The 27,448-nt window shown below is 40.1% G+C and overlaps 1 protein-coding gene across 2 annotated transcripts in view; it reads right to left on the reverse strand.

Moving 5' to 3' along the window:
- Positions 1-24,343, reverse strand: part of LOC141774305 (gamma-aminobutyric acid receptor subunit pi) — a 297,207-nt gene extending 272,864 nt beyond the window's left edge. Inside the window, exons 1-3 of one of the 2 annotated variants that reach the window (XM_074646870.1) lie at positions 24,046-24,342; positions 14,716-14,799; positions 12,240-12,329 (exon numbers count right to left, since the gene is read on the reverse strand). In XM_074646870.1, the coding sequence (XP_074502971.1) occupies positions 12,240-12,292 (53 nt within the window). In that variant the 5' untranslated portion in view covers positions 12,293-12,329; positions 14,716-14,799; positions 24,046-24,342. Of the gene's footprint in view, positions 1-12,239; positions 12,330-14,715; positions 14,800-24,045 lie in introns of both variants that reach the window. The other variant, XM_074646871.1, reaches the window with a different exon arrangement.
- Positions 24,344-27,448: the final 3,105 nt, after the last annotated feature.

Here is a 27,448-nt window from a genome sequence, read left to right on the forward strand (position 1 = left end):
AAGGCCATAAGCTAAGCTAACTAAATGAATAAAAAACTGGGCTTACTAGTGCATTCAAACTATATCTCTCGTGTAAACTCTTCAAATGAGTGTTGAGAAGCTGCGCTCGCAAGTCTCGTTCATCAACATCACAGTCTACACTACACGCAGGATTGGCTGGAAAGAGGACCTTGTGAGAAGAGATGTGTAACGCAGACGTAAATTAATAAAAATGAGACAGCACAAACTAAAACCAACTACTATGTGAGCTCCACAAAATGGTCATTGGCACTTTTGGGCATTATTGATCATACATCGTAAAGAGGGCAAAATTATCGTGCAAATACGATAATTATCGTTCATCTTGCAAAACTGAAAAGGTGAACTTCTGAGCTCATGAGGATGTTATTTGACTGAAATCACTATTTTAAAGCCAGAAATATTTGAAGATCAACCTCACACTGAAGTGTAAATATCCTCACAGTTGTCCAGGTTACAACACCGCCTCCGCCTCCGTCACCTCCAACTCCCTATTAAAGGCTGTCAAATGTGAGTCGAGCTGCTGTCAAAGAACATAACAGTGGAGATTAGTTGGCAGAAGTTTCGTCACATCCATAAGAGAGCACATTAAAATCAGATCCCCGGGGTATTCCAGGGTTAGTCAAGCAGCACTTAATAGAATTTTTGTAGAGCAACATTAAGGTATAGAGAATGAGAATATCCGCGGGGCAAGAATAATAACAGTCTAATTATATTCTCAAAAAGCCACTATCATTGTGCAGATTAATTTTTAAGGGAAGGATTTAAAATGCCTAATATTGTTTAATACATTTTTTTTTTTTTTATGGTGGAAGAACTATCATCGCAGTTACATGCTGCATTAAGGCTACACACTGCACAAAGCACACACATTTATATTCTGCTAAAGAAACCTTGAAGGGAGGACGTTGGCTTGAAAGCTGAAACATGTGCTCCGTGACAATATGTTGTAAGACCCTGAATGCACTGAAAGAGCTCCACCAGGCAACTGTAACATTTGATTTTGGTAAACGAGCTGGAAAGTGTGGATCATTAATATCACATAAGATCTGACTTTTTTGCTTTCCCTGTTAAAGGGCAACCGCATTCATCAAAACCTTTCCCAACACACCTAGAGGTTATTCCTTCTGTACGATAAACATAACTTGTCTTCGTGAGGATGCTCACAAAAAAAAATCACAACTTCAACCAGAGAAATGAATCAGAGAAATTGGAGGGAAGACTCAAATTTGTGACGCAATCAGGTAAAAAGTTCAAAGGTACTGCGAGAGAGATGCATATTGTGGACACAATAGTTTGTTTTGTTGTTAAAAGTTAGAAATACTGAAATTAAAAAGATTGAATAAAGTTTGTTGAGAGTATTTGTCTACCCTTCATTGTTCCTGTTATTGTGGAGAAGTTCCAGCATTTATAGATACAATCTTTCTCTCTGGTGTTTTGTTTTGGAGGTCCATGTTGTTCACTAAAGTTTATATTCAACAGTGTTGGACAGTAAAGAATTACTTGGTAATTTGCCATAGTAATGTGATTACTTTTTCTACTTTTTTTCTAAATTCAAGAATGACATTACATGCCAGTAACGCTGCATTTTCGGGATTCGTCATTGTGGGTGTTGTTCTGCGTTCAGTGGACAGACAAGTCCCGGAGCTATTTGTTAGTTTGGAGCAGGGGCTGGAGGTGTGTGAGTGGCAGCTATCCTCATAAGAGGATGTGCCCTGAGGTGACTCTAAAAGTTGTCTTATTTACATGAGTGTGCTCTTAGCTTGCTAATGTTTGCTAAAGTCCACATTCACCGGGTTTTTTGTTCAGAGTTGTAGGGTGTGTGAAACCGGCGAAGACGGGACATCTGCAACGTTAAGCTATCTGGTAATGATCAGTAAATTCGCCTAGACCGTAGAGCTGGCTGCTTGTTATACCCAGTGTGCAACCTCTGGGTCTGAAAAGTGAAGCCAATGCAGAAGTGCCTTAAACTTGCATTCTCTCTAACAGCCAGCAGGGGGCGACTCCTCTGGTTGCAAAAAGAAGCCTGATTGTATAGAAGTCTATGAGAAAATGAGCCTACTTCTCACTTGATTTATTACCTCAGTAAACATTGTAAACATGAGTTTATGGTCTCAGTCGCTAGATTCAAGTCTTCTTCAATACAGCAAGATGTTCATTTAGTAAATTATGGTCCCATTTAGAGTCAAATAGACCATAAAGCAGGGGATGCTTTAGGGCGTGGCTATATTGTGATTGACAGGTTGTCCGTGTTTCCTTCTTACAACTTTAACCCTTTCACAGTGTTTTCAGTTCATAAAAGTTAATTTTAACATTTTGGTCACTAAAAAATGTCTTTCAGCGTTCAGTTGTACTTAGCTCCACCCTCTCGTGTCACTTTTGGGTGCAAAAATCCAAGATGGCGACGGCTTCAAAACCGTAGTCCACAAACCAATGGGTGACGTCACGATGACTACATCCATTTTTTATATAGTCTATGGTGATATACAGTTTAATGAGTAATCACTTAAAGTTTCCATGTATCTTGCCCATCACTGAATCATCAGGGGACTGACAGAGTTATTAAAAACTACAGAAAGAACATGAACAGGCTGATAACTCAATGTGGAGTGAAGTGTGACTGTATGGGGTGCTGCCAATTAGTACAAAAATGGGAAAAATCTTTTGAAATTCACAGCTTGAACTATCTGTGCCCTCAGATAATGATTCAATTACTCCGTTACTTCTGCACTTTATCCTTGGATCATCAGGAAGTGAAGCCTGTAAAGCCGTGGTGTGTATGAGACAACCAAACACATGACAATCAGTTTGCGAGTGGCTTTTAGGCTTGAGAAAGAGGCTGCGCTGGTGAAGGAGATACAAAGTAAACCCCTATGATCTTGAGTTTAGCTAACATCCCTTAAGGCGAGCATGAGCTTTCTTTATTAAATCTTCTTTTATACCAGCTCTGAGATTTTAGGAGCTCAAAGGAAGGCCAAAATAAGATCTCAGTTAGTATTAATTAAAATGGCACTACAAAGCGTTATCATGGTAATAAGGACCTTATCTTTGGCTCCGGCTTTGTGGTTTTGTAATATCAAATGGACCTCTGAGCTTTTGGGGAGCTCATACACAGATACTGTACATACTGTACAGGCTTACTTCTTTAAAATTCTCCCATTGGATACTAACTCACTTATCTACATTTACAAAGAAAAAAAAAATTACATCCAGGCAGCTTCTAAGTGAAACCTTGTTTTTTTTTTTATTCAATGATGTCTAAGAAATGGAGCGTTGACCTTTCCAGTTATATGTCAGAGATGAAGGTTTCTAACCACGGGACAGAGCCAGTCAGGAAAACCTGGACATCTTTTGAACTTTGGGAGATTTGAACCCTTTCCTACAGTCACATATATGTAGTTGGAACATGCTAAGTGATATTTCATTAATAATTCATTGTTTTCTGTTTAAGTACTGTGAAGAGTATTTCTGTTATATCAAAAGAGGAGTTCAAACAGTTTCTGTCTTAATTTGCACGTATGAGGGATTTAAAGAGATTTGTGGCTTGTTTTGGTGTCATTCACCCATTTTCAGACTTACATTTTCAGACTTACATTTTCAGACTTACATTTTTAGTAGAGATAGTCTGCCTTTCTTCACAGGGGGGGGGGGAAATACTCTTGTTTGACTTAAAGCTGACTTGAGGCTTCTCCCGTGTGCGAAGAGTGTAGAAGAGCGACAGTGGCTGACGCAAAAAATGTGAATGGCTCTCTTAGGAGCCGGCGTTTGGTTTGAGAATCATATTCCCTTAATCTGAATAAATAGGGAGTTTAAACATGACATGGAAATTAACTGACATAATGCAAAATCAATATTGTGTTTTCCATATCATCATCTTGTAAATTTATTGAGAGGCTTTTAACATTTCATGATTTTTATTGGCATATTTCAGCTCAGCAACTTCAGTACCGAGTGAGAGAAAACTCCCAGTATCATCCGACAGTGTACCATCACCCACTGCAGGTTATAATATTGTCTTTTCTAGTATCTCTATGATACTGTTGCAGCTGTACAATTAATATTTTCGAATTGTATCGGGTACTCCAGCACCACTACGGACACTGCTAATTTTCTTATGTATTTTATCACAACCCGCAATTCTTCTTCTTACATTTTTGTGAGTATAACTTGCCCACAAACAGCTGCATTATCGTCTTCATTTTAGGCGCGTGGATTATGGTAATGATGATATCTCATGAAACACGCACATCCTCATGAACAGGTGGCATTCATCCAGCTGAAACAAGCGATTTACGACAAGTTTGTCCAGTTAAGAAAGTTTGGTGAAACATTCGTGTGCGCAAATCTCAAAGACAAAGGTAAAAGAGTTTTAGGATACGAATACAAAAATGTACTTGCATGAGGCCAAATGATGATTTTTTAATCTTCAATGACAACGTTTGTTAAATTCTTTTTTTCTACAGTATCTACAAAGGGCAATAGTATGGCCATGGTTAGAGAAAGGTTGTGGTTGTGGCAAATTAACGTTACCTTATTGAAGTTTAGGCAACACTTAAGGAGTAAGTTAAAAAAAGAAAACAACGATTACAGCAGAGTGAAAACTGGTCTCCCACAAGAAAGTTGGACATGCTACTCGCCAACCCATCACCCCAACCTTACAATCAATTTTAATAGGCACACTATTTCTTACAGTGGCACTGGACATAAATTGTGAGGTGCTGCATTGTCCAATATGAACATAATTCCTGGGGATACTAGGATGGACAGGGCACCAGTGGCCAGGAGGGAATGTCAGTAACAGGATTAGCAGAACAAATGCAATGCAAATTAAATTCACAAAATTCAAATGACTTTTATGGTTAAAACGTTAGACTTCAAATCATGTGCCCAAAAATGCTGCACTTCTAAATGGGGAACATCTGTCACATCTGTCATCTGCAGCAGGGAGTGAAACCAACTCCTCATGCAAATTTAATGACATATCATTTGTTAAAGAAGACTCAGCTTAGAAGAAGATGTTTAAACCTGTCAAGAAACGGCCGATAAAACACATTTTCATATTATTTCACAGATCACAGCGGTGGTAAGTGTTTGCCCAGTAATCTGTTATAAATTGCCGTCATAGAAATAAAGAGGCTATGAGTACATGCAGCCCTGTGGTTGAGAAAGTTGAACAGTATGGAATAATCAGGTCTCTAGTGAGAAAATGCCTTGCTGAGGGAAAGTATAAGTGACAAGGGGACCATGGCAAACCGCTGTGGAAATGGAAATGGCAGAGGAACCCAACAGAGGCGAGATATTGCTCCAGATAGGGGATCTACAATTAAACTTAATGAACATGAAAAACTGGTTTTCACTTCGCTCTGCTGCAGAAAATGATAAATGATGGATTTCAAATAGGCGAGGAGAGGGAATCTCAAACAGCCGCTGTAGGAAAAACAAAAGCGGATCTTGGGAAATTTAAAAGAATCTCAATTGCCTCCTAATTTTACTCAGAGGGAAAGAGGCCTTGTAATTTTTTTGGGGTAAAAAAAGCTCAAATATTCTTTATTAACGATTTCTCCCTTGACCTGTCTTGGAAGTGCTTCAGCTGTCAAGCTTTTAGTAAAATCACTGACAAACTAATGGATATAGTAACGTAGGTTATCTTGCGTTTCTATGGCAACAGCTGCAACAACTGCGGTAGCGGTTTTAAGCCACTTAGTATAAAAGCTAAAGTCTGATCGTATGTGTATTTTGTCTTTCAGTCAACCTTTAAATTGGCCGTGGCATCAGCTCTGAAACATGTGGTGTTATATTTTGGTAACCCTTGACAAGTGACATCAGTGTGAGCAGCCTCAAGCATTTACTTGTCAGAAGAAGTAAAATTGAGGATCACTCTTCCAAATCAATGTGCCAAAGCACTTGTTGGAGTTATGTATATGATCTCCGGGAAGCTCACAGTTCAACATACCTTCAAACTGCATGCAGAGACTGGGGGTGTCGGAAGACATCGATACAGGAAGAGCACCAGGCGTTGAAGAAAATTTTCGTAGATGCCAAACGGCGGTACTACAAATTCTGTGTCCGTCACGTGATGCCATTGGGCCCAAAAGACGTTTTCGCGTAGACTTACATTGGAAAAGAGACGTCTGTAACTCAGTAGATACTTTTTTTTTAGGTGATTCAACTACCCAGTTGAATAGCCCTTATTCAAATCATTAGGTCCTAAAAGTAACTTGTAAAATGCATTAATAGCTGAATCCAGAGTTATTTTCCTTCCTCCGTTCGTGTGAATGAGTCTGAGGCTGGAGCGACGGCTGGGAGGCGGAGTTAAAGGAAACGTTACTGTGCCTGCTCTATGGGCCAAATGGATGCGGAAGATCGCCGGATGATCCAGGTACTTTATCCGAAGCCATTTTGGCTTCATGTGCTACTGAGCAACTCTCATACGAATGAGCCCGCCTCCAACGCTGTAGCAAGTTCTCTTTATACATCCATGGATGTTACAGGGACTGTGATAAATGCAAATGCAGTGCCCACTGTTCTGATTGCATAAAAAAAGTCAACATTGTTTACTCCGATGTTATGCATATGGCAGTGTGTTCTTTATACCAGGGGTTCCCAGCGACCGTGCCAGGGACTGGCACCGGGCCTTGGGTCGTTTAATACTGGGCAACGAAAACCCAAACATACACGGAGTACAAAAGAGAGAGGGGATGCCCACACCTGACGGCTCTCATGCAGGATTATCTGCGTGCACTGTTGATGGAGTTTGACAGTTTGAGGCTGGATTTTCAGCTCTGACCTCCACCAAACAAGGCTCCGCAGCAGACTGGATGTTAGAAACACGCTGTGCTTGTCACTCACAAACATAACACCACGCTATGACCTCCTTGTCTCCGGAAAACAGGCTCAGGCTCACATTGATGGTGACTTAAGCTTTGATTTCTGTGTTTTTCGTACAGTAGTTTATGTTGCATCATATATCTGAACATGACATGAGTAGTAGATTGGCATCAGGTGTGTAGCAACTCATTCCTACACTGGTCCGTCAGGAATATGATAGCTGCTGTCTGGTCCGTGCTCACAGTATCGGAATATATCACACTATATTGCGATATATTTAATCGTATAACCCCTGTATCACGATACGTATCGTATTGCCAGATTCTCGCCAATACACAGTCCTAGTAGAGACATTGTCTGATTCTGAATTAATATTGAAAATACACTTCACCAAATCCCAAATTCCCCTTTAATCAGCGACCTTAACTGCTCTTCATAGACCTGATAAAGTCATTTTAAGAAGTGCTGCCAAAACACAATTTATTTCCCCCTTTAGAAAAAACTAATTGTTCTCACAAGTCCAATTATTTCTCCTCATGTTCCCTTTTGTGCTGTCAGGTTTGAGACAATCCAGTCACCTAATTATCTGAGCATAGGGGTACACTAATCTCTCCAGCTGTGACAATCAATAAAAAAAAGCTGACAGGATGTGGATTTCTATACAGGAGTAAGTCATGTCTCTCCAGTAAAGGCAAGAAAAGCATACTGTAAGCCTTTAATCTGCCTGTAATAGGCTTCGGGAAAATTTTATCCATGCTTTCTGTAACCAGTGCCGTGAAACCATTGCTTCCTATATGCAGTACTGTGGTGTTACTTTATATTGTTAAGCCTCTATCGAGAGAGATTAAATGAGAAATCAAGCCTGACCGCTTCGATGCTGCCGCCTGGGTTTGTAAATGTGGATTTCTAAATGACTTGCAGAGGAAGGCAGATAGTTACAAAATCACGAATATGCCCTTTCTACCCTGTGGATGTTTTAACAAAGACATACTGTATGTACGTAATGAGCTACTTTTTAATCGCAATAACATAAGTAACGTCACTCAACACTGAGTACAAGTCAGCTGGAAACATTAAAAAGTCAGCTAGGAGAAGGTGTTTTCGCTTAATTCCGGAATCTAATTTGAGCTTGATTTGCTAGCTCCTGCTGATCAAATCTGCCAGTGACAGTTGTATTTAAGCCGACAAAATCAACGGTCACCAGAAACAAATGAGCAACCTGCTTACGTTTGCCTCCGTCTGAAATCAAGGATCTATTGTTTCAAAAATTACTACGAATTTAGAGCGGTAAATCTGCCACCATTATTATTGTAAAATGCATACAAGGTGTGCAACAACTTAACAAGAAATCTTAACAGGTGTAGCAACAGTAATGAAGAACAGTCACATTTATTGTTTTGTGTTTTTTTTAAGAAATAAATATTTTTCAAATTGCCGGTTGACTGCATCTCTATTTTCTGATCCTTTTCATTTCTTCCTACATTTTGTTGTTTGTGATTTTTAGCTCTCTCGCAAAAGACACCAATGTAAACATCGAGATAAAATCAGAGCAGAAGAATCAACACGTAAAAAACTAACTAAATAAAATGACTTTAAAAGCATACAGTATGTGTGGTCTGCACCATTGCAATGTTTAGTCAACAAGAAGTTAATACTTTATATGGCTGACTGCCTCAGATGACATGATATATTTGAAATAACAAGCTCAGCTGTGATCCTCTCGGATTTCTTGCTTTGTTCTTTTGACTCAGAGAGTAAAACAAAGCTCCAGTGCTGCCAGGGTTTTTCACCGAGCGCCACAGGAACATGAGAGGAGGAAGTTTACCTGAGGCTGGTTTGACACTCAACGTGTCATTATGGATCGGTGGTAAACTGAACCCTCAACATGAAGCAGGACATCAATCTTTCTGCAGAGTTCAAACAGGCCATTTGTGTCCGTGTGAGTCTTTTTGCTGCTGGATGAATGTGAGACTTTCACGACCCTTTATGAGCGTTCGTTTGCTGTATGGTGAGACTCCTGGCAGTTTCAACAATGTCAAGGTCATGGGTCGTCTTCATAAAGATGTTGGGTCAATAATGTGGCCATGTATGCTGGTGAAAATCGTTGCAGGGCATTTGTATTCCACTGGCAGAGGGCAAGCGGTATTTCCTATTCATTAAATCACCAAAAGCTATCAAGGCTTCGGAGCTGAGCACCTCCTGCTGACAGGGTTTGTTGATGGACTGCAGGCCGTGATGAATCATATCACAGAGGTCATATCAATTACATACTGTGTTGTCTCTTACCATTTGCAATAATGGAATTTTCCATCGTGAAATTACACAGGTTTAGTTTGTTTATCAAGGATTAAATGAAACAGACCAGATAAAAACAAAAGATTTTGATTCATTACATTGGTGCATTTATGGCAATAATGTATAAATCTAGAATTGAAGAGAAAATGAGAGGGCATACTGAGCTGGATTTTCTCCTCAAACAGCAATAACTATCCTAAAATTATCCTTCCAAGTATTGTCTATGGATAAATGATAGTGTGAGTCAAAGTCTGTCCTACATATATGCATGCAAACCATAAGTCAAAGCTGTCACTTGTCACTAGATGTAACTTAAATTTTAAAAAACACCCCATTTCTATGTTGGGCTGCACGTCGCTGCACTGAGACACAGAAGAGGATGTTGTTCTATTTTCCAGTTGCACACAGGAACACAAGCCAAAGCGGCTGAGCATCCCAAAACAAAGCTGCACGATAAGCTAACTACAAGGGAAGTGAGGACGAGCCAGACCCAACTCACTCTGAATAGACCCAAAGATAATTAGACCCGATCCAGAATTATCAGTGTACATCAGTGTTGATAAAGTCTGCTTGAATTGGAACCTTCAGATTAGACTGAATAAAACTTTGTACCTGGCCAGATCCGGGTCTCGGTTTCCCATGAAGATTTTTTAAGTTTAGCACCTTTGTGCGTATCAGGTGGGTATTAAATCTGCAGCACCTGAGCAGACTTATGAGGGCTTGATTCTTTAAAATGTCAGTGAGTTATTAGCATAGCTGAATAAACAATAAGAGACTCAGTAAAAATGCGGTGGTTGGTGTCTTGTTGAGCTAACAAGGACGTTATGTTTACAAGCAGCAGAATGCTGCTCAGTATACCTTCAATAAAATGTGCAAATATTGGCAGCTACTATTACGTTTTAACCCGAGCGGGATACCCGCAGACCTCAGAGGAATACTTTTTTGTCATATCTCACAGAGGCTTTATCTTATCACTCTAATTTTTCATGACATTGTCAATCAATTTGTCCCTAACAACTTTATATCATTGTTTTCTGTTTCTGTTTTAATTAGTGTTTCTTAAAAATGCCAAGCACCCAGGATGGTCGGAGCTGTGGCCATATTTATGTGTACTGCTGCCGTTGCAAAGAACTTCCATATGAACCGACTTGCGGCAAGTCACGAACTCATCGGGACTCACTCATGCCGGCGTGACGTGTACAACTGTGTTGGCGTCTAGTCTGTGTGTATTCACCAATGACAGCTGCGTCTCAATTCACTTTCCGATTCGGCTCTGCGACTACCTCAGCTGCCGGTTTTAGGACGGAGCAACGATGTGTGACACAATTTACCGCCCCACTGACGTGTGTTGTCACAATAACAACTTAAAGCAATCGCCCTTTTCTATTGAACTGGCCACGGCAAACAGTTCAATGCCCGTTCTACTCTTATTCTATTTCTATGGTCCTAATTTAAAGTATCACACACTATCTGGGGGGGGGGGGGGGGCACAGTCATTGTGAAGGAGACAGACACAGATGCAGCAGACACAGATTTCCTCATGTGCTCCGTCTATTTCTGTTTACACAATATGCAAATTAACTGTAACATTCCTAAAATAATATGAATGATGTTTTTTTTTCTTCAGATGACATTTATTACATAACTAAGAGGAAGAAAAAAATACATTTTTATTTTGCTATGATGGCTGTTTCTTACAGTAGTTTATTCCTGGGTCGACCCCAGTCGGTTGTCCTTGTCAGGCTGTTCTCATTCACCGTTCATAGCTATACCGACGAAAGTAATGCACTGTAATTCATATATATATATCACATGAAATCAATGCATATTTAATCCATGTAATCGTGAACCAGGAAGTATAAACAGCAACAAACTCAGGGAGGAGGTCGAGGTGGATGAGTGGGTGAAAGAAACACTGGACTTTCGGCCAGGAGACCGCTGTTCGTACCCCGCGTGAAACCAGACATCAACGTTGATTTATTTGTCACGTAACTTCCGTACTTAAGTTACGCAACTTCCGGAGTTATTTTAACCCAAACCACGATCTTTTCCTAAACCTAACTAAGTAGTTTTGTTGCCTATAGCTAACATTTCCTGTGAAGATGGAAGATTATTTTGAAAACACTGTATCCATGTAGCATACGGAAATTGACACGTGTTGCTGGACATGCGAAGGAGAACGCATGAAAAAAGATATAAGAACCGTTGCATGAGGATACGTTGTCCTTGTGTGTTAAATATGTCGGTAAAATGAGGGTTTAAGTTATATTTTACAATAAAATAAAAAATGTTTCATGGATTAATAAAGAACAGAGATGACTTCTACAAACGTATATTCTTAAAGCTGCCTGACATGCATCAGTGTTTTGATGTCCACAGAGCAGCGACTTCAGGGTCATTACACATGCAGAAGACAAATCACTCAAACACAACAGTGATCGTAATCTGCTGGGATCTTTGAAAGCTCACAGATTCATGAAATTAATCCATTTCATGCTGGAATAGTCAAAGTATAGCGTTTACACTAAAAGCATGCGCACTAGTGTGGCAGGCAACCTGCTACAGCGCATTAATCCCAGAGCTGATTGTGCAAAGAAGCGCTGCACTATACAGAGAATATCTTATTGCAGGATTCAGCGAGACCCGGAGGGCTCGCCTTATCGAAAATGTGCAAAGTGCATTCTGTGCTTTGAAAATAAACTGTAAAGAAGAGGAGAGGCTTCTCTTCACGGTTAACAGACAAATGTGCACCAAAACATCCCATCATTCTCTCTGTGTGACCTCTGCAGGGATTATACCACCAATTGTATGCAATGACTGATCCATGTGGTGCTGGATCCTGCTTCATCTGCTCTGCTCAGCAGCGCCATGAACGTGGCGATGGAGCTTCTTGTCTGTTGCATGGGGGGTTGTTATTGAGTATTGATGGCTCACAAGAAAACAATACAACCGTGTGCCTCTCTATCTCCTCCTCAGCTCGCCGCATACAAAGCGTTGTTACAAATTAGAATCTGACATGACTTGATTATGCTCCCTGCCTGCTAAGATAGCTTTGTGGCTGCAGATCCCAGCGGTTGTGTTCCTGCACGCCGTCTTACCTGCTAATGAGGAGGATGGTGAACACGGCCCCTCCAGATGCAAAGAGAGCCATGGCTGCCGAAGGAGTGGAGGCGCCAGGTGGAGTTTATCTGCGATGAAAGCACACAAAGGACAACAACATGCAATTTAGAGAGATGCAAGATAGTAGATTCAGAAAATATGGATTTTATTTCCTTTGAAACGCACCTCAGCAAGGATGTTAGACAGTACTTGTGCTGATCCAGTGACTCCTACATCTTGCTTTTTCAGGAGGTACTTTTCAAACTGAATCCGTTGGCACACATCACAGATGGCCTGCGCCACCTTTCCTATTTTTATCTTTTCAGTCCACAGTTCCACAAATATTGATGATATCTATCAGCCGGATAACGCTGGTTTATCAGTGCCCCTCGGATATCTTTCACATGTTCTCTCACACGCACTGAAATGTGTCATTTTCTTCTAGCCGCATTTGTAAATCACACGATAGCAAGTTTCGGCGCTGACATGCCTGAGGGACATTCTCTCAACAGCACAATGACCTCTAGTTACTGACTTACAGTCTGGCACTGTAGGCTTCAAAAGTAATAAAGCATATTGCGGTTTCCTTCAAAGAGAGTCATCTTGTCTCCTATATCTCCAAGCTCTCCCTGTCTCTCTCTCTCTCTGTCTCTTTCTCATGCCCCTTTTAAGATGAAAGCAGACAGAAAACCTTCAGAGACCTGAATGACTTAACTACTGAGACCTGACTAATGTGGACGGCAAGCTGGGCTGCGGAAATCTTTAATGAAAAGTTGAAAGCGAACTTCTGTAGCTGCGGTGTTAAAAGTGACTTTACAGTGGCGCAGACTTGAAATACAGTAAGACCCAACTGTTGGTGGTGACGTTACCTCTTTGGCTGCAGATTTGGTTACATAACACACAGTGTGTGGTTCTGTATAAGACACCACCATGTCTATAATGTCTTTATGTAAGCATGTAAGTAAGCTAAGCTGCTTTGGACAGATATGCAATATTTATTTTACAGATATGTAGTCAGAACTAGATTTCCTAACATGAAGTCTCATTGCTAAAACTCTGCACAAGCTACAGCTTTGGTAGCCAAGCAACCACCCGTCAACCGAAACACACCGCACACAGCTACAATTAGGACTTATCTGCATACTGAGCAATTTTCTGTTTGTGCCTTTGCTGCCGACTTTGTCATAGTCAAACGGACTGCAATTAAAGACACGAGTGTCCCCGAAGAAGTGCAGGAATGTTTTTACTCACTGCTGAATAGCTCATTCAACAGCAATGTATTATGTAAATCATTGGTTCCCAAAATGCGGGGCCTGACCCCCACTAGGGGTTGCCAAAGCTTCAGGGAGGGGTTGCAAGGCCTTCTTGATTTTAAGAGGTGTAAGAAAACCTTTTTTAAAAATATACAGTTGGCCTATATCTCAGCATTTCATTCATTTCTGTGAGGAAAACTAAATTAAATGGTTATATTTAAAGTTTGGATTATTATTTAAGATATAAACAGGATAAGGGCTCGTTGAAAACAGAGCGTTCCCTCTGCTAAACAGCCTCGTCCTGCATTAGAAAAGTACGCAGTTAAAACAACCAAAGAACTAATAGAACGATGGCAAAGCGTCAGGGAGAAGAAAACACTGAATTTGTCAAAAAAGCAGCTTCATTAAGTATGTATGATTGTTAAAAATTAAAAAAAAAATATGTATATATAATACAGACAAAGATTTATTCGAAAAGTTCCTAAAAATAACAGGAAAACTCATCTCTTACACAATATTCACAGGAAATAATCTGCTCCAAATTCATTCAAATCCCTCGTCTTACACATACTTCCTGCAGTTATTGCGTTCACTATTTGGGCTTATTGTACTGTTTTTTATATGCATTGACTATAATATAAAATATCCATAAAATATGTCACATAGTCAGGGGTCGTCAGTTTACTCAATGATAGAAAAGGGAAGGAAAAAGGAAAAAGGTTGGGAATCATTGATGTAAATAATGCATGCTGTCTAAATTCAGCATACATTTATTCATTGAAATTATACTTATATATTCTTTGAATAATCCTGCAATAATAAATCCTACATTTACAAGTCACCTTGGGGTATTTTATTTATTCTAACTTTATTACAGGTACAGATAGGAGACAGTAAAGAGCTGACAGGAGATGATGATGATGGAAGAGAGATGGAGTCTAAAACCCCAGGCCACTATAGGAAACCTTTTTTAAATTGGGATTTAAATTGCCATTATAATGTGTGGACAATTGTCTTAAAACTACCTGCATTTCTTAGATTGGCCTGTCAATGGATGCATTTTCATTTTAGGTTTGATTCAAATTACAAATTATACCAAATGTCACAATGAATTTAACATCACTTTATTTTCCCCTTGTGAGAGCTTAAAGGGATACAGTAGTCTGGGTGTTTTGAAGTGGGGTTGTATGAGGGATTTATCCATAGTAGGTGTATTACTTACAGTAGATGACAGTCGGCACGCCCCCAGTTTGGAGAAGCAGACGGGAGGAAAAACGTATTTTAGCCACCTAAAAGAAAGGTCCACCTAAAAAAAACAACGATATCCATTTAAGTGTATGTAATATTTAAAATATTTCCACCGCTTTATCTTGCCATCAGGCAGACCCGTCATCTACTGTAAGTAATACACCTACTTTGGATAAGTACCTCATACAACTCCACTTCAAAACACCCAAACTATCACTTTAACATAAAATCAAAATCCATATCGTTCATGTGAGGAAGCAGCCCGATAGTACGAGCTGTGTGTGGTAGCTAAATGAGTAATAATCCCTTTTTACCATCATGTAAAGCTCCATTCAAATTTACACCTGCTGCTAAAGCATTTTTTTGCAACGCTGCACATTAGCAAGAAGGTTAATCATCATATTTCCACCGCGTCCATCTTCTCCCCGCTGACCTGTCAATCACAGAAAAACTGAGCAAATGACTGAGTGTGCTCCATTTCCACCCAGAGTGCACCACTTCTGAGTGCTTTAAGCACAATGAAGGAAGTTGAACACCAAATATAAAAGTGTTACATTTGGACTGATGCACTTGAGACCGTATAAACTCAAACGCACTCAGTGAGCAGCAGAGTTAGGGGAATAAGTGGGAATGTATTTTCAGCATTTTAAAAGCATATTTAGATGTAAAACACATTCACATTTGTTCCTGCTCCAGCAGATATTAATTACAAGGTGCTACTTTGTATGTTAAATACTTCAATTACATGCATTAGACATTCTGTTCGTCTTCCCCAGCACTTTATGCGTGGACCCCCACTGTGGGCTGCCATTATAAATGATTATACATGCAGCCTGGTAATGCATTAAAAGGTCTGAATGACGCCCACTCGCATGGAAGCAATTCAGGCAGTACATTACAGCACATAACCTGGAGGACAATTCAGGGCATTAGGGATAACCTTTCAACACTCCAACTGATCATTCAGTGCAAATGCTTGACTGCATCTGATATTGCTTTCTATTTTATGAAGGGCTGTCAAGAGGATAGAGTAAAAGATTCCCAGTGTAAAACAGTGGTATGAGAGTCAAAATACAAATCACCTGATTAAAAAAAGACGCATTATTCTGGGTGTAAAGTGATATGTATAGCAGTGCAATGTGGATTATTTTAATCTGCTGCAGTGGAAAGCATCTTGCAAAAAGTCAATTTGCACGCTCCAGTGCGTAGATGGCTGCGTCACCCATTACATATTGATCCAAATGAGCTTTTACTCAAGTGCAAGAAAAGGAAAACTTAACTGCATATGAGAAAATACTCAAATTAGCAGAGACGCAACAGACTTGTAAACAGCTAGAGTCCTGGACTCTGTGTATAACTGGGGAGACAAAATAATGGTAAAATCTAGGGCTGTCAAAGTTTACACCACAATAATGCATTAATGCAAATTTTGTTTTAACGCTACTAATTTTTTTAACGCATTAACGCAACTTGTGATTTTTAGGTAATAGCGGGCTCAGTTTTAAAGCTACAGTGAAGATACTAGTCGCAAAGGAGGCTAAATAACGCTCCAATCTTGAGCTAAATTTTGGCGAGGAAAGTATCCCTTGACCTCTGACCTCAAGATATGTGAATGAAAATGGGTTCTATGGGTACCCACGAGTCTCCCCTTTACAGACATGCCCACTTTATGATAATCACATGCAGTTTGGGGCAAGTCATAGTCAAGTCAGAACACTGACACATAGAATTGTTGTTGTCTGTTGTGCTTGAGTTTGCCATGTTATGATTTGAGCATATTTTTAATGCTAAATACAGTACCTTTGGGGGTTTCTGGACAATATTTGTCCTTGTTTTGTGTTGTTAATTGATTGCCAATAATAAATATATACATACATTTGCATAAAGCAAGCAATTTTTTTCACTCCCAAATGATAAGAGTGTTAAATACTTGACAAATCTCCCTTTAAGGTGCATTTTGAACAGATATAAAATGTGCGACTCATTTGCGATTAATCACGATTAACTATGGACTATCAGGCAATTAATGGTGATAAAATGATTTCAATAAATTATATTAAATTGATTTTATTCGACTGACAGCCCTACACAATTCACATCAAAGCTCCTCTTCGTAAAAAAAAGTTTGTGACTTCCATCATAAAAATGATTAGACATAAGATTGTTTGTGTCCTTGTCTGTGTTTGCCCCAGTTACTCAGCGAGTCTGATGGACATTAAATGGGAAAAATACATAATAATGTCTTTTTTGTTTTTGTCACCATCAGATGTAATTAAACTCATCTGTCATTGTCTGCGGATAACATTTTGATCTATGAATAAAGTAAATAAATTATGCACAGATTTCAGACAAGCCTTTGTGGTCTTATTACAGTAGACTACAACACACTTGCAAACACAAACAGATGCAAAACCGTAGACATAAAGAGCTGTCTGTTGATGTTTTAACTCTAATCTTCAAAATGCTTTCTTGTTATTTTAGGAGATGAGACCATGATTTATCAGCGCCCCCAGGTTAGACAGCGCTTCATCTAACGCACAGATATCTCCAGTCTTCAGCCCATGTTACATCTGTTATGGCATCAGCCCCAGTTCAGTGACCATCATGATGATGACGGACACTCCGACATGGGAGGATGGGTAACAGCCCTCTATAGTGAAGCTTGTCTTTCAGCTGTGACTCTGGCAATTTGATTTTAAGCCGACTTGAAAAGGGCAGTGGCGAATATAAAAAGATGTGTCAGGCAGAACTGAGTCACTTCATCTAATTCTCTGGCTTTTCTCTCCTTTGTTGCTCTTCAAGGTACTTATTCTAGGCATACCGAATGAGTCACATCAATATGTCAACCTTTGTGGCCTCGGAGGTGCTAGTAGTCCGTACCCAAATTCACCCTTTCCCACAGTTATTATCATCTCTTCTCAAAATATGTGAGCATACTGCATTGTTTGCTCTTGCTATTGTTAACAGGACAGTGATGGCTAGCTAAACAGACACAATATTTATGAGGTAAATCATTTTCTTTTTCTAGTTGTAGTGGCTTTTCATGCGGGGAAGGCTTTTTTTATTGTATATTTCATGATTTTGATGAAACGCAAGACAAAATGTCAACACAAAAAAAGCATTTCCTGCATGGATAATGTTTGCTAGGTGCCTTAAGTGTAACCATCGGGTACTAAACATGGATGTATTAAAAGAACTGGATACAGCGTTGGAGGCGGGGCCCCGGTCATTCCTATGAGAGTTGCTCATTGGCGCATGAAGCCTAAATGACTCGACTTCCGTCTGGAAAAGTACCCGTATCTATGCGGATCTTGGGCAACTGGGACATGCGCAGTAGCGTCCGCTCGATCACATGACTTGGTCACGGGGTCCCAACGTCACGTCGTCATCACGGCTTGTGCTCCAGCCTCGGTCTGGGTCTCACTCATATAAACGGAGGAAGGGAAATAACTCTGGATTCAGGTAGTAGTGCATTTTACAACTTTAAAAACTTAATTTTTAAAGTCTCTTTCCCAATGTAAGTCTATGGGAAAAAGTATTTTTGGGCCCAACGGCATCACGTGAATGGTCACGGAAGTAGCAGTACCACCGTTTGGCCACTACGAAAGTCTGGACCGTCGACCGGGGGCTTGGTACCAAAGCCACTACACAACAGATAGCTAACATTATGGATAATGGTATCTGGTTACCTAGCAACCACTGTCCTGTTACACAATGTAAGCAATGTATTCATTTGCTGACATATCCTGTACAAGCTAAAGGCTAGTAATGACAGGTTTGCATGCCACATGTGACGCAGCTGCATTTATTAGCTGACATTTTGTTTTTACAAATTTAAGTCGGCCTCCTAGCTAGTCAGCTAACGTTAGATAACATGTTAAAAATGACTTTTTCAGAGACTTACCGAATTCTGTAGGTCAACCCCCAACCATGGTTATGGCCAAAACAAGCTGCCTCGTTCCTTCATTTACTGTTAGCTACATAATATACACTAACTACTTTACTGGAGGTGAGTAGTACCAGTGCTGCACAGCTGTAAGAAGCCTTTTCACAGCTGGAAAGGCACAGGTGTGATGAATCTCAATCTTCTTCTTCTTCGTTGGCTGTTTTATGGTGGTTGGTAAACAACTTTATGATGCATTACCTGATCTGGAGTGTGGATCACTCATTAGTTTTACTACTAAAGAAAATTAAAATACTTAAACAAATAATAATTAAAATTTTTAATTAAAAACAAAAATAAAAATAATTAAAAAAATAAAAAATAAAAAATAAATAAATATACACACACATACATATACATGCATATACATGTACACATGCTCCAGGGATTGCATATTCTTGTAGGCCAATCAGGACGTTAGAATCACCCTGGTTCCTTCAACAAAAAGCCAGTGGGATTTTCTTTCATTGGGTTTTGGATTATTGCAGAAAATAAACTCTGTGGCAAACAAACGTTTAATGATTATAACACGTTTTGTTCAGCGAGATAATCTCAACATATGAACACCACTTTTATGATTTTTCAAGCATAAAATGCAATCACCAGAATTAAAAAGCTATAATAGGCTGTATAGGCGGATTAGTATTCAACGTGATGAGGGTTTGTGGTCTCATTTACCCACTTGTCAGCAACCGCATTTTTTATGACACATAAAGACTTCAAAATTCACATATTTTTTATTATAGAACAATCAAAATCTCTTCAGCTTGTGTTAACCACAGACCTTATTTCAGACATCTAACTAAAAACTCATTGACTTTGAGACGAGGTAACCGGAAGTGCTAAAATATCAACTAATTTCTGTTTTTATGACTCATTCCTGCAGCACTCTATAGCTACTTATTAGGAAATTGTGTTGTGCCAATTTCCTGGCTACATGTTTTTCATTGCCCTTTTTGTCACCTTCAGTCCAGTGTTTCACAAATGTCTATTGAACTGTTTACAATACTGATTTTGATATCTCAACTCAGGGAATACGGAGTACCAATCTGATAGCAATGCTCTCGTAGGGGCCATAGGCTACTTTAGCAAGTGATTGATTGGGATATATTTTGAGCACATTATTATCTTGTCTCATCTCACCAGCATCAATCATTTAATTTATGGCCCTAGCAGCATGATCTCTGCCCGAACAGCGTTAACTCCTCCAAGAAGAACCTATAAATAGAAATATATGAGTCTGATACCATTTCAACCAGTAGGCTATCCTCCGTACGCACACAATATGAAACCATTCTTCCTCACACTCAAACTTCAGTCCAGTTCCCTTATTTCAGAGATTCAACAAGTAAAAGGAGCCTTTAAAGAATGAGTAATGTGAGAGTGATGGAATAGAGAAATGGAGTAATAACTTCATCTCTTTTATCACAGGATCTGAGTGAGGTTGTCAACGTAGAGTCGTTAAGGTTCTTGCAACAGTCTAACCAACATCTCTTATTATATAAAAGTGACTTTACTCTGTGTACTCCTCCCGACAGAGACCCTCCCAGTCTCACTTTCTTCCTTGCTCGGTCTCGTTCTCTCCTTCAAACGCACCAAAGCAATGTCTCACAGAAACATTAAGGACTCTATGGACTTCATCTCTCCTCCCCTGTTTCATCTGCGGGTTTAGAAGTCTCGATTCAGGCTCTGAGTGACTTCTACTTCTCATCATCTCAGACAGGTCTCTAGTGTCCATCACTCTGCATTATTATTAGTATGAGTCAGCAGTGTTGCCGCTCAAACATACTGTATGGGGAGGAAATCTGCAGGCGTGCAATTAAAGCAGTGGTGAGGATGAGGAGGAGGAGGAATCAGAGGAGATGGAAAAGCCATAAAAATGGAAGTTATAATGTTGAAGTAGGGATTGTGTTTAAAGGAATAGTTACAAATTTGGGGAATTTCACCTTCTGGCCAAGAGTTAGATTAGAAGAACGTTACCTCCCTCATGTTCGTATGGTAAATACATTTATGAAGCTACAGCCAGGAGCAGGTTAGCTCAGCACAAAGACTGTAAACAAAGGTCCACATAAAAAGCTCACTAATTAACAACAGGTCTGAGAAGTGAAGCCAATGCTGAAGTGCCTTAAACCTGCATTCTTTCTAATAGCCAGCAGGGGGCGACTCCTCTGGTTGCAAAAAGGAGTCTGATTGTATAGAAGTCTATGAGAAAATGAGCCTACTTCTACTAGCCTATTTATTACCTCAGTAAACATTGTAAACATGAGTTTTGAATCGCTAGTTTCAAGTCTTCTTCAATACAGCATGATGTTCATTTAGTAAATTATGGTCCCATTTAGAGTCAAATAGACCATAAAGCAGGGTATGCTTTAGGGCGTGGCTACTTTGTGATTGACAGGTCGCTACCACGGCGTTGTCGGGTCTGGGTGTTGTCTGTGTTTTCGTCTTACAACTTTAACCCTTTCACAGTGTGTTTTCAGTTCATGAAAGTTAATTGTAACATTTTGGTCGCCTAAAAATGTCTTATTCAGCGTTCGTTTGTACTTAGCTCCACCCTAACGTGTCACTTCTGGTTTCAAAAAACCAAGATGGCGACAGCCGAAATGCTGAACTCAAGGCTTCAAGACGGCAGTCCACAAACCGATGGGTGACGTCACGGTGACTATAAGTCTACGTCTTATATACAGTCTATGCTAATTAACCGTTATAGAGTTGCAATGAGGTATTTTGACTGCCCTTGGTTACAGAAGTGAAAATTCCATTCATTTTACATCACAGTTGAAGCATTCTCTCAGCTTGGGTGGACTTTGAAACTCTCCCCGTTTAACCATCAGGACAAATTATTAACATATGTTAGAAAATATCAGATTCTTGATTAAAAAGTCAAAAGGAACCTAAAAACTTCACGTGCACCGTGAGAGTGGTAGTTTCAGTGAGAAATATCCCATCGCCGAGCATACCCGAAAACAGCCCCTTTTCACAGCATCTTCGCATTTCATTGCAGGGGAAGCATAGGTGTTATTGATAACATTAATTATGGCCCTGTTCCATTTAGATTTGGCCAGGCTTCTGGTATTGTGCATGCTGCTCACTGGAATGACTGTAATACTAAATAGAATGGGACCATAACTCATTTTATCAATTACACCTGCAGTTTACCCTGCAATTACATGTCAAAATGGCTGCTGTGAAACGGGCATATTCATTTATGTGTGCTGCTAACGGCGAGCTGGAGCTACAGATTACACTGTTGAGACAATGATAACAAGCCGCAGATAAAGTTAATTCACTTTTGGATTCGATCAATGTTGGATGAATTCCCAACGGCAACAACAATTCTCTATATGCCTCTATATCTGGCTTTTTCTTCATAGCAACAACGGCCAAAGGCTCATGGGTATTGTAGTATTTAGAGCCGCCCACCACACCAAAATGATGGACAAAACTTGATTTATCCATAACATAAACCTAATCCAGGAGAGGATCATTGAGGATGTTGTTTCTGCTAGAAAGTGAATAAGTATATTGACCAATATGTCAAACTATTCCTCCAAGAAATTATGACAAATGAAGATACACTGGACTCAATTCACTACTCTGTGAGAGTGTAACTACTTGAGAGCTTCTGGTCCATCAAAACCACACCTCTGGGCTTTGGCCACATTTCACATGTAATCACATGTCATCCTTGAAAACAGAGAAGCCTGAGGGACACCAGTTGATCTAAAAGACACATCTGGACACTGTGACAGCTCGAGAACGGACAATACCAGGAGGACGTAGGCCATCAGATTATATTACCGATGACACATGACACTCTGTGCCACTGAGCCGAGACGATATCCCATGAGACGAAAACCAGAGTGACGCAACCGCAGCTACGATGCACCTGCGCTGCAAACAAACCTGGTGTAGTCTAAAATGTTGCTTTGAACTGATGAATAAAACAGAACCAAAAAGCGGGGTCATAAGGTCTGCACCTATAACGGATGTGCTCCGAATGAATCCCCAGCCGCCCATTCCGGTGACACAAGGCTACGAGACCACAGAAAGCAGTCGATAAGCAGGTAAAAGAAGCAAACAGAGAGGTAGAAAAATCAATACACAGAGAGAAAACTGAAAACGAAGACAATGCTGTCAAATGTCCAATAAGGCACAACCACTCCAGTACTTGAATTTGTTGCTTTCCATGTTGTCCATGTTGAGACGGAAAGAAAATGCTCGGCCCCAGCTCTGGAGTTTTGATGATAACAGAGAGCCTTTTCCATATTATCTCTACTATTTATGTAAATCTCTCCCCGTCTTGTGTCGGCCGGCCTGCACTGCCAGAGCTAAATCTAAAAAGGCAGCTGGCACTTTATACCCAATGAGTGAACAGAAATCTGCACCAATTAAGTGTGCCTTTACAATCTGTGCTTATTTCCGCTGATTACAGACATTATCCTTGTGGTAAATATAGTTTGAGAAAATTAGAAGAGGACTCTGGGAAACTCATCACGATGGAGCATTAGCGTGGTTTTAATTAGTTTTTATCACAGTGGAATCATATATGCATGGCCGGGAGCATTCGTCTGTTGACTTGACAGCTTAAATGTGTTTATCTGATGCAGAGCCGCTGGGTAAAGATTGGCCAAAGTAGACATCACCATTGATAAGAACTATCTAATACTGGCTCGTAGATGTCTACAGGCTGTATAGAGTTTAACCCTGATAAAAATCTGCATTTATGTCTCCCAGTAACACACACACAGCTATCTGCATCACGGCTCTCTATTACATTACATTCCTGACCTTCACCTTCATGTCACTGTCAACCTTGAAATCACCCCTGTGGCCAATTAAAGGTTGCTTTGATGAGCAGCTGGAATACTTGAATGTTGCCCCACATATCTCCAAAAAAAATGGCCCTAGGGAGAAAATCAATCAATGATTAAGTGGCTAAGCAAAGACTTGTTAACCTTCTAACCCTCATTCACATCAAGAAAGAGCCTCATCTATGCTCTGGTGCACCAACAGCTCACAGAATTAATTGAAAGCAGCAGATTTTAGGAGAGAGTGTGCTGTATGGACACACACGCACATGTATTTGGCTGTTAGGTAACACCGAGAAATTGTTGACTACGCATGAACATTTTTACATATTTTTGGGGATATTTTCCCATCACTCCATTCTTCAAAGTTTAAAATCGCGGGCGGACTTTTGCATCCAGCTCCGTTCAAAGGCGCGCTGGTGAGAATAAAAAAGACGCACCAAATGACAACAAACGCTCCAAAAATTTGAGGCGCAGCAAACACGAACATGTGCCATTTAAACCATTTAAACAAAAAAAAACATCCAGGGTAATAAAGTTCCAACTTTACCTGTAACTGAAGATCGCTGTGAGCATGACATATAATGTCAGCGCATCCTGCAGATAAGAAGAGTCCTGTTCTGTGAGATTTTCCCCGTCAGATCGAAACCGTGACTTCCATCCAGGTTTTGTTAAAGACAAGCTACCTGCTGATCCGCGCACACATATGCCCGCGCAAACAACTGGTTGTGCTCCGTCAGCGGATTCCCATTAACCACTATGAGCTGGACGCGCCGCTGCGCAATGACGCACAACATGGACTCGCAGCTGATTTGGAGTCTCCAAAAGCTGCCCAAGATTAATGCACAGCATGACTGTCATGATGATGATGACGGTTGTGCATTGCAGTTCCATTACAGTATGAAAGGGGGAAAAAAAGATGTTTTATGCCACAACTAAAAACCATGGAGAAGTTTATGTCTTTTCAACCCCTTGAAACAAAGCTGTCTTTTAAATCACAGCAATTCACATCTTTTAAAGTCCCATATTATAAAAAAGTGAGATTTTCACGTTTTTTTTTTTATTATAAAGAAGGCTTAAGTCCTATATAAATACTGTTAAAGTATCGAACGGCTCAATCCACAGAGAAACACACACAGCCCGTATTCAAAAACTCTGCGTTTGAAACAAGCTGTCAAGATTTCTGTCCATTTGTGATGTCACGAATATACAATACTTAGACGCTTTACAAAGTTTTAAACGTAAACATTCTATATGTGTCCCAGTTTATTTCCTGTTGCAGTGTATGTGAATGTCATCAGCTGACAGGAAGTACACATGGACCCAAGCTGTTGCCTAGCAATGCAATTCTGTTGCAATTCCATCAAAATGCGCTAAAACGGAGCGTATCAAACAGAGGGTAAATACAGGTATATTCAGGTCGACAGTATGAGGAAAATAAAGGGTTTTTAGAACATTACAGCATGTAAACATGTTATAGTAGAAACACAAAATACAAGTATGAACCTGAAAATGAGCATAATATGGGACCTTTAAGTCAAAGGCAAGGCAAGGCAGCTTTATTTGTAGAGCACATTTCAGCAACAGGGCAATTCAAAGTGCTCTACATAAACATTCAACAACATTGCGACAAAGTGCAAAAGAACATTAAGACATAATTAAAACAGTTATAAAAACAAAAAAAACATTAAAGATTAGAAAATAAAAACAAGCTAAAAATAAAAGCTAGGATAGAAGCTAAAATAGAATATAACACACAAGAGTAGACGCTCTAGTGCTGTATAAAATCATTATCTGGCTTAATAAAAGGCAGCAGCAAACAGGAAAGTTTTAAGCTTTGATTTAAAAGAACTCAGAGTTGGAGTCCTGCAGGTTTCTGGGAGCTTGTTCCAGATATTTGGTGCATGAAAACTGAACGCTGCTTCTTCTGCATGTGTAGTTCTGACTCTGGGGACACTAAGCAGACCTGATCCAGATGACCCGAGAGGTCTGGATGATTCATAGCATAGCAGAAGATCAGAAATATATTTTGGCCATAAACCATTTAGTGCTTTGTAAACCAGCAGCAGTATTTTGAAATCAATTCTCTCAGAGAGACAGGGAGCCGGTGTAGAGACCTCAGAACTGGACTGATATGATCCACTTTCTTGGTCTTAGTGAGGACTGTAGCAGCAACGTTCTGAATCAGCTGCAGCTGTCTGATCGATTTTTTAGGAAGACCAAAGACGCCGTTACAGTAGTCAAGTCGGCCTAAGATAAATGCATGGACTAGTTTTTCCAAATCCTGCTGAGACATCAGTCCTTTAATTCTTGCTATATTCTTCAGGTGATAGAAGGCTGTCTTTGTAATTGTCTTATGGCTGTTAAAGAGATCATAATGGAGTAACTGAGTCTATATTGACACACTACACATGCAATATGTTGTCATGCCATCTCTATTTTGGTACTCCGAAGAAATCAAGTGACATTATTCCTTGTCAGTGCACATTTAACACTTCACAGCAGAGCTTGAAGCTATTATACTTTCTAATCAGCTTCACGGAGACAAACAATAGGTAAGTTGGTTTAAACATTCAGGAAAGGGACGCTTAGGGCTAGTCAGGATGGAGGACCTTGTGCCAAGGTGTTCTCCTCTGATGGATGGAGCTCGACAACCTTCCCTATAGGCCTCACCTCTTTGCCTCTGCGTGGGCGAACTGGGAACTCTTCCATCCAAAACACCCCAAGGGGCGCGAGGGGCGCGAGGGGCGTTCAGTCAGGCAGCAGCTGATGCAATCTTATCCCACATGTGTGCCATAAGTGTTGCCACTCAGTGCTATAGTGGGAGACCACCATTCAAGTGGGGGAGAGTTCAAGCCATTCAGCTGAAGCATGCTTAAATAGAGAGACAATCCCCTTTCGCCCATGGATGTATTAAGCTTACAACCTCCAGGGAGGCGGCTCTCGAGCTGACCCTGAACTCTGACCCTTACCTTGGAAGACGAACGAAACAAGAAGAGTTCCCTGTGGGGGTCATTAGGGCATTAACACGATGGAGCTACAGCATATAAATACTGTATATGGGGCAGAAATTCTCTGGAGGCATTTTAATGTTTGAGTTAAATGAATGAAAATTGGAAATTAACAAATGTGTTGTGTTTTTCAAAGAAATTGGGGATCAGAAGAGAAGCAAGAGTTTAACAGTAAGAGGAACTGACATTTCAGAAACATCCTTCACACGTTTTTTTCTACTCATTTACACATACAGTTGCCAGGAGGTGCTCAAAAATCGAAAGGTCAAAGCGATGTGACCTGACAGCACTGAGTAGATGTGACATCTTTAGTTTGAATTTGGCACGGCACTTTTGTTACGTGCCATCTTGTCTGTCATCCAACATTTCCTGTCTTTATATTGAGTTCTGATGTAAAAAAAATAGGTGTCTGGTACTTTGCTTCAAACACTTGTAATGAAAAAAACCGCAGGGAAAGATATGTTTTTGACTATGATTATATTAAGATTATATTATATTAACGAAAGATTATTACTTCAAGTTTCAGTAGGCAGAACATTTTTTGCATCATTGAGCAAAAATTCCATAATAATCTATCAGTATATTGTAATTCAAGTGTTCTGAGAGAAAACTAGACTTCTGCACCTCCTCATTGCTCTGTTTTCAGGCTTTAAAAAATCTAGTACATAACGGGAGACTTTGACCAATCACAGGTCATTTCTGATCAAACAGTCAAACTAGGCAGCACTGATCAAATGAATCAATATTCTGTTACTGTAATGACTATTTCTCGCCTCAAATGTATTCAGAAACATCTTGTAGTGTGCTGTTTAGCTGTAAAATGAGAAAGTTTGCTCCGGCTGGTGGGCGGTGCTTGGTATTTCCTCAACTGATCTCAACATGGCTGCTGTGAGTGATTGTCAGCTGCTCAGAGACGGCAGGCTCCAGCTCGGCTCAAGATTG

The sequence above is a fragment of the Sebastes fasciatus genome, chromosome 9 (assembly GCF_043250625.1).
Source record: "Sebastes fasciatus isolate fSebFas1 chromosome 9, fSebFas1.pri, whole genome shotgun sequence".
Taxonomy (NCBI): domain Eukaryota; kingdom Metazoa; phylum Chordata; class Actinopteri; order Perciformes; family Sebastidae; genus Sebastes; species Sebastes fasciatus.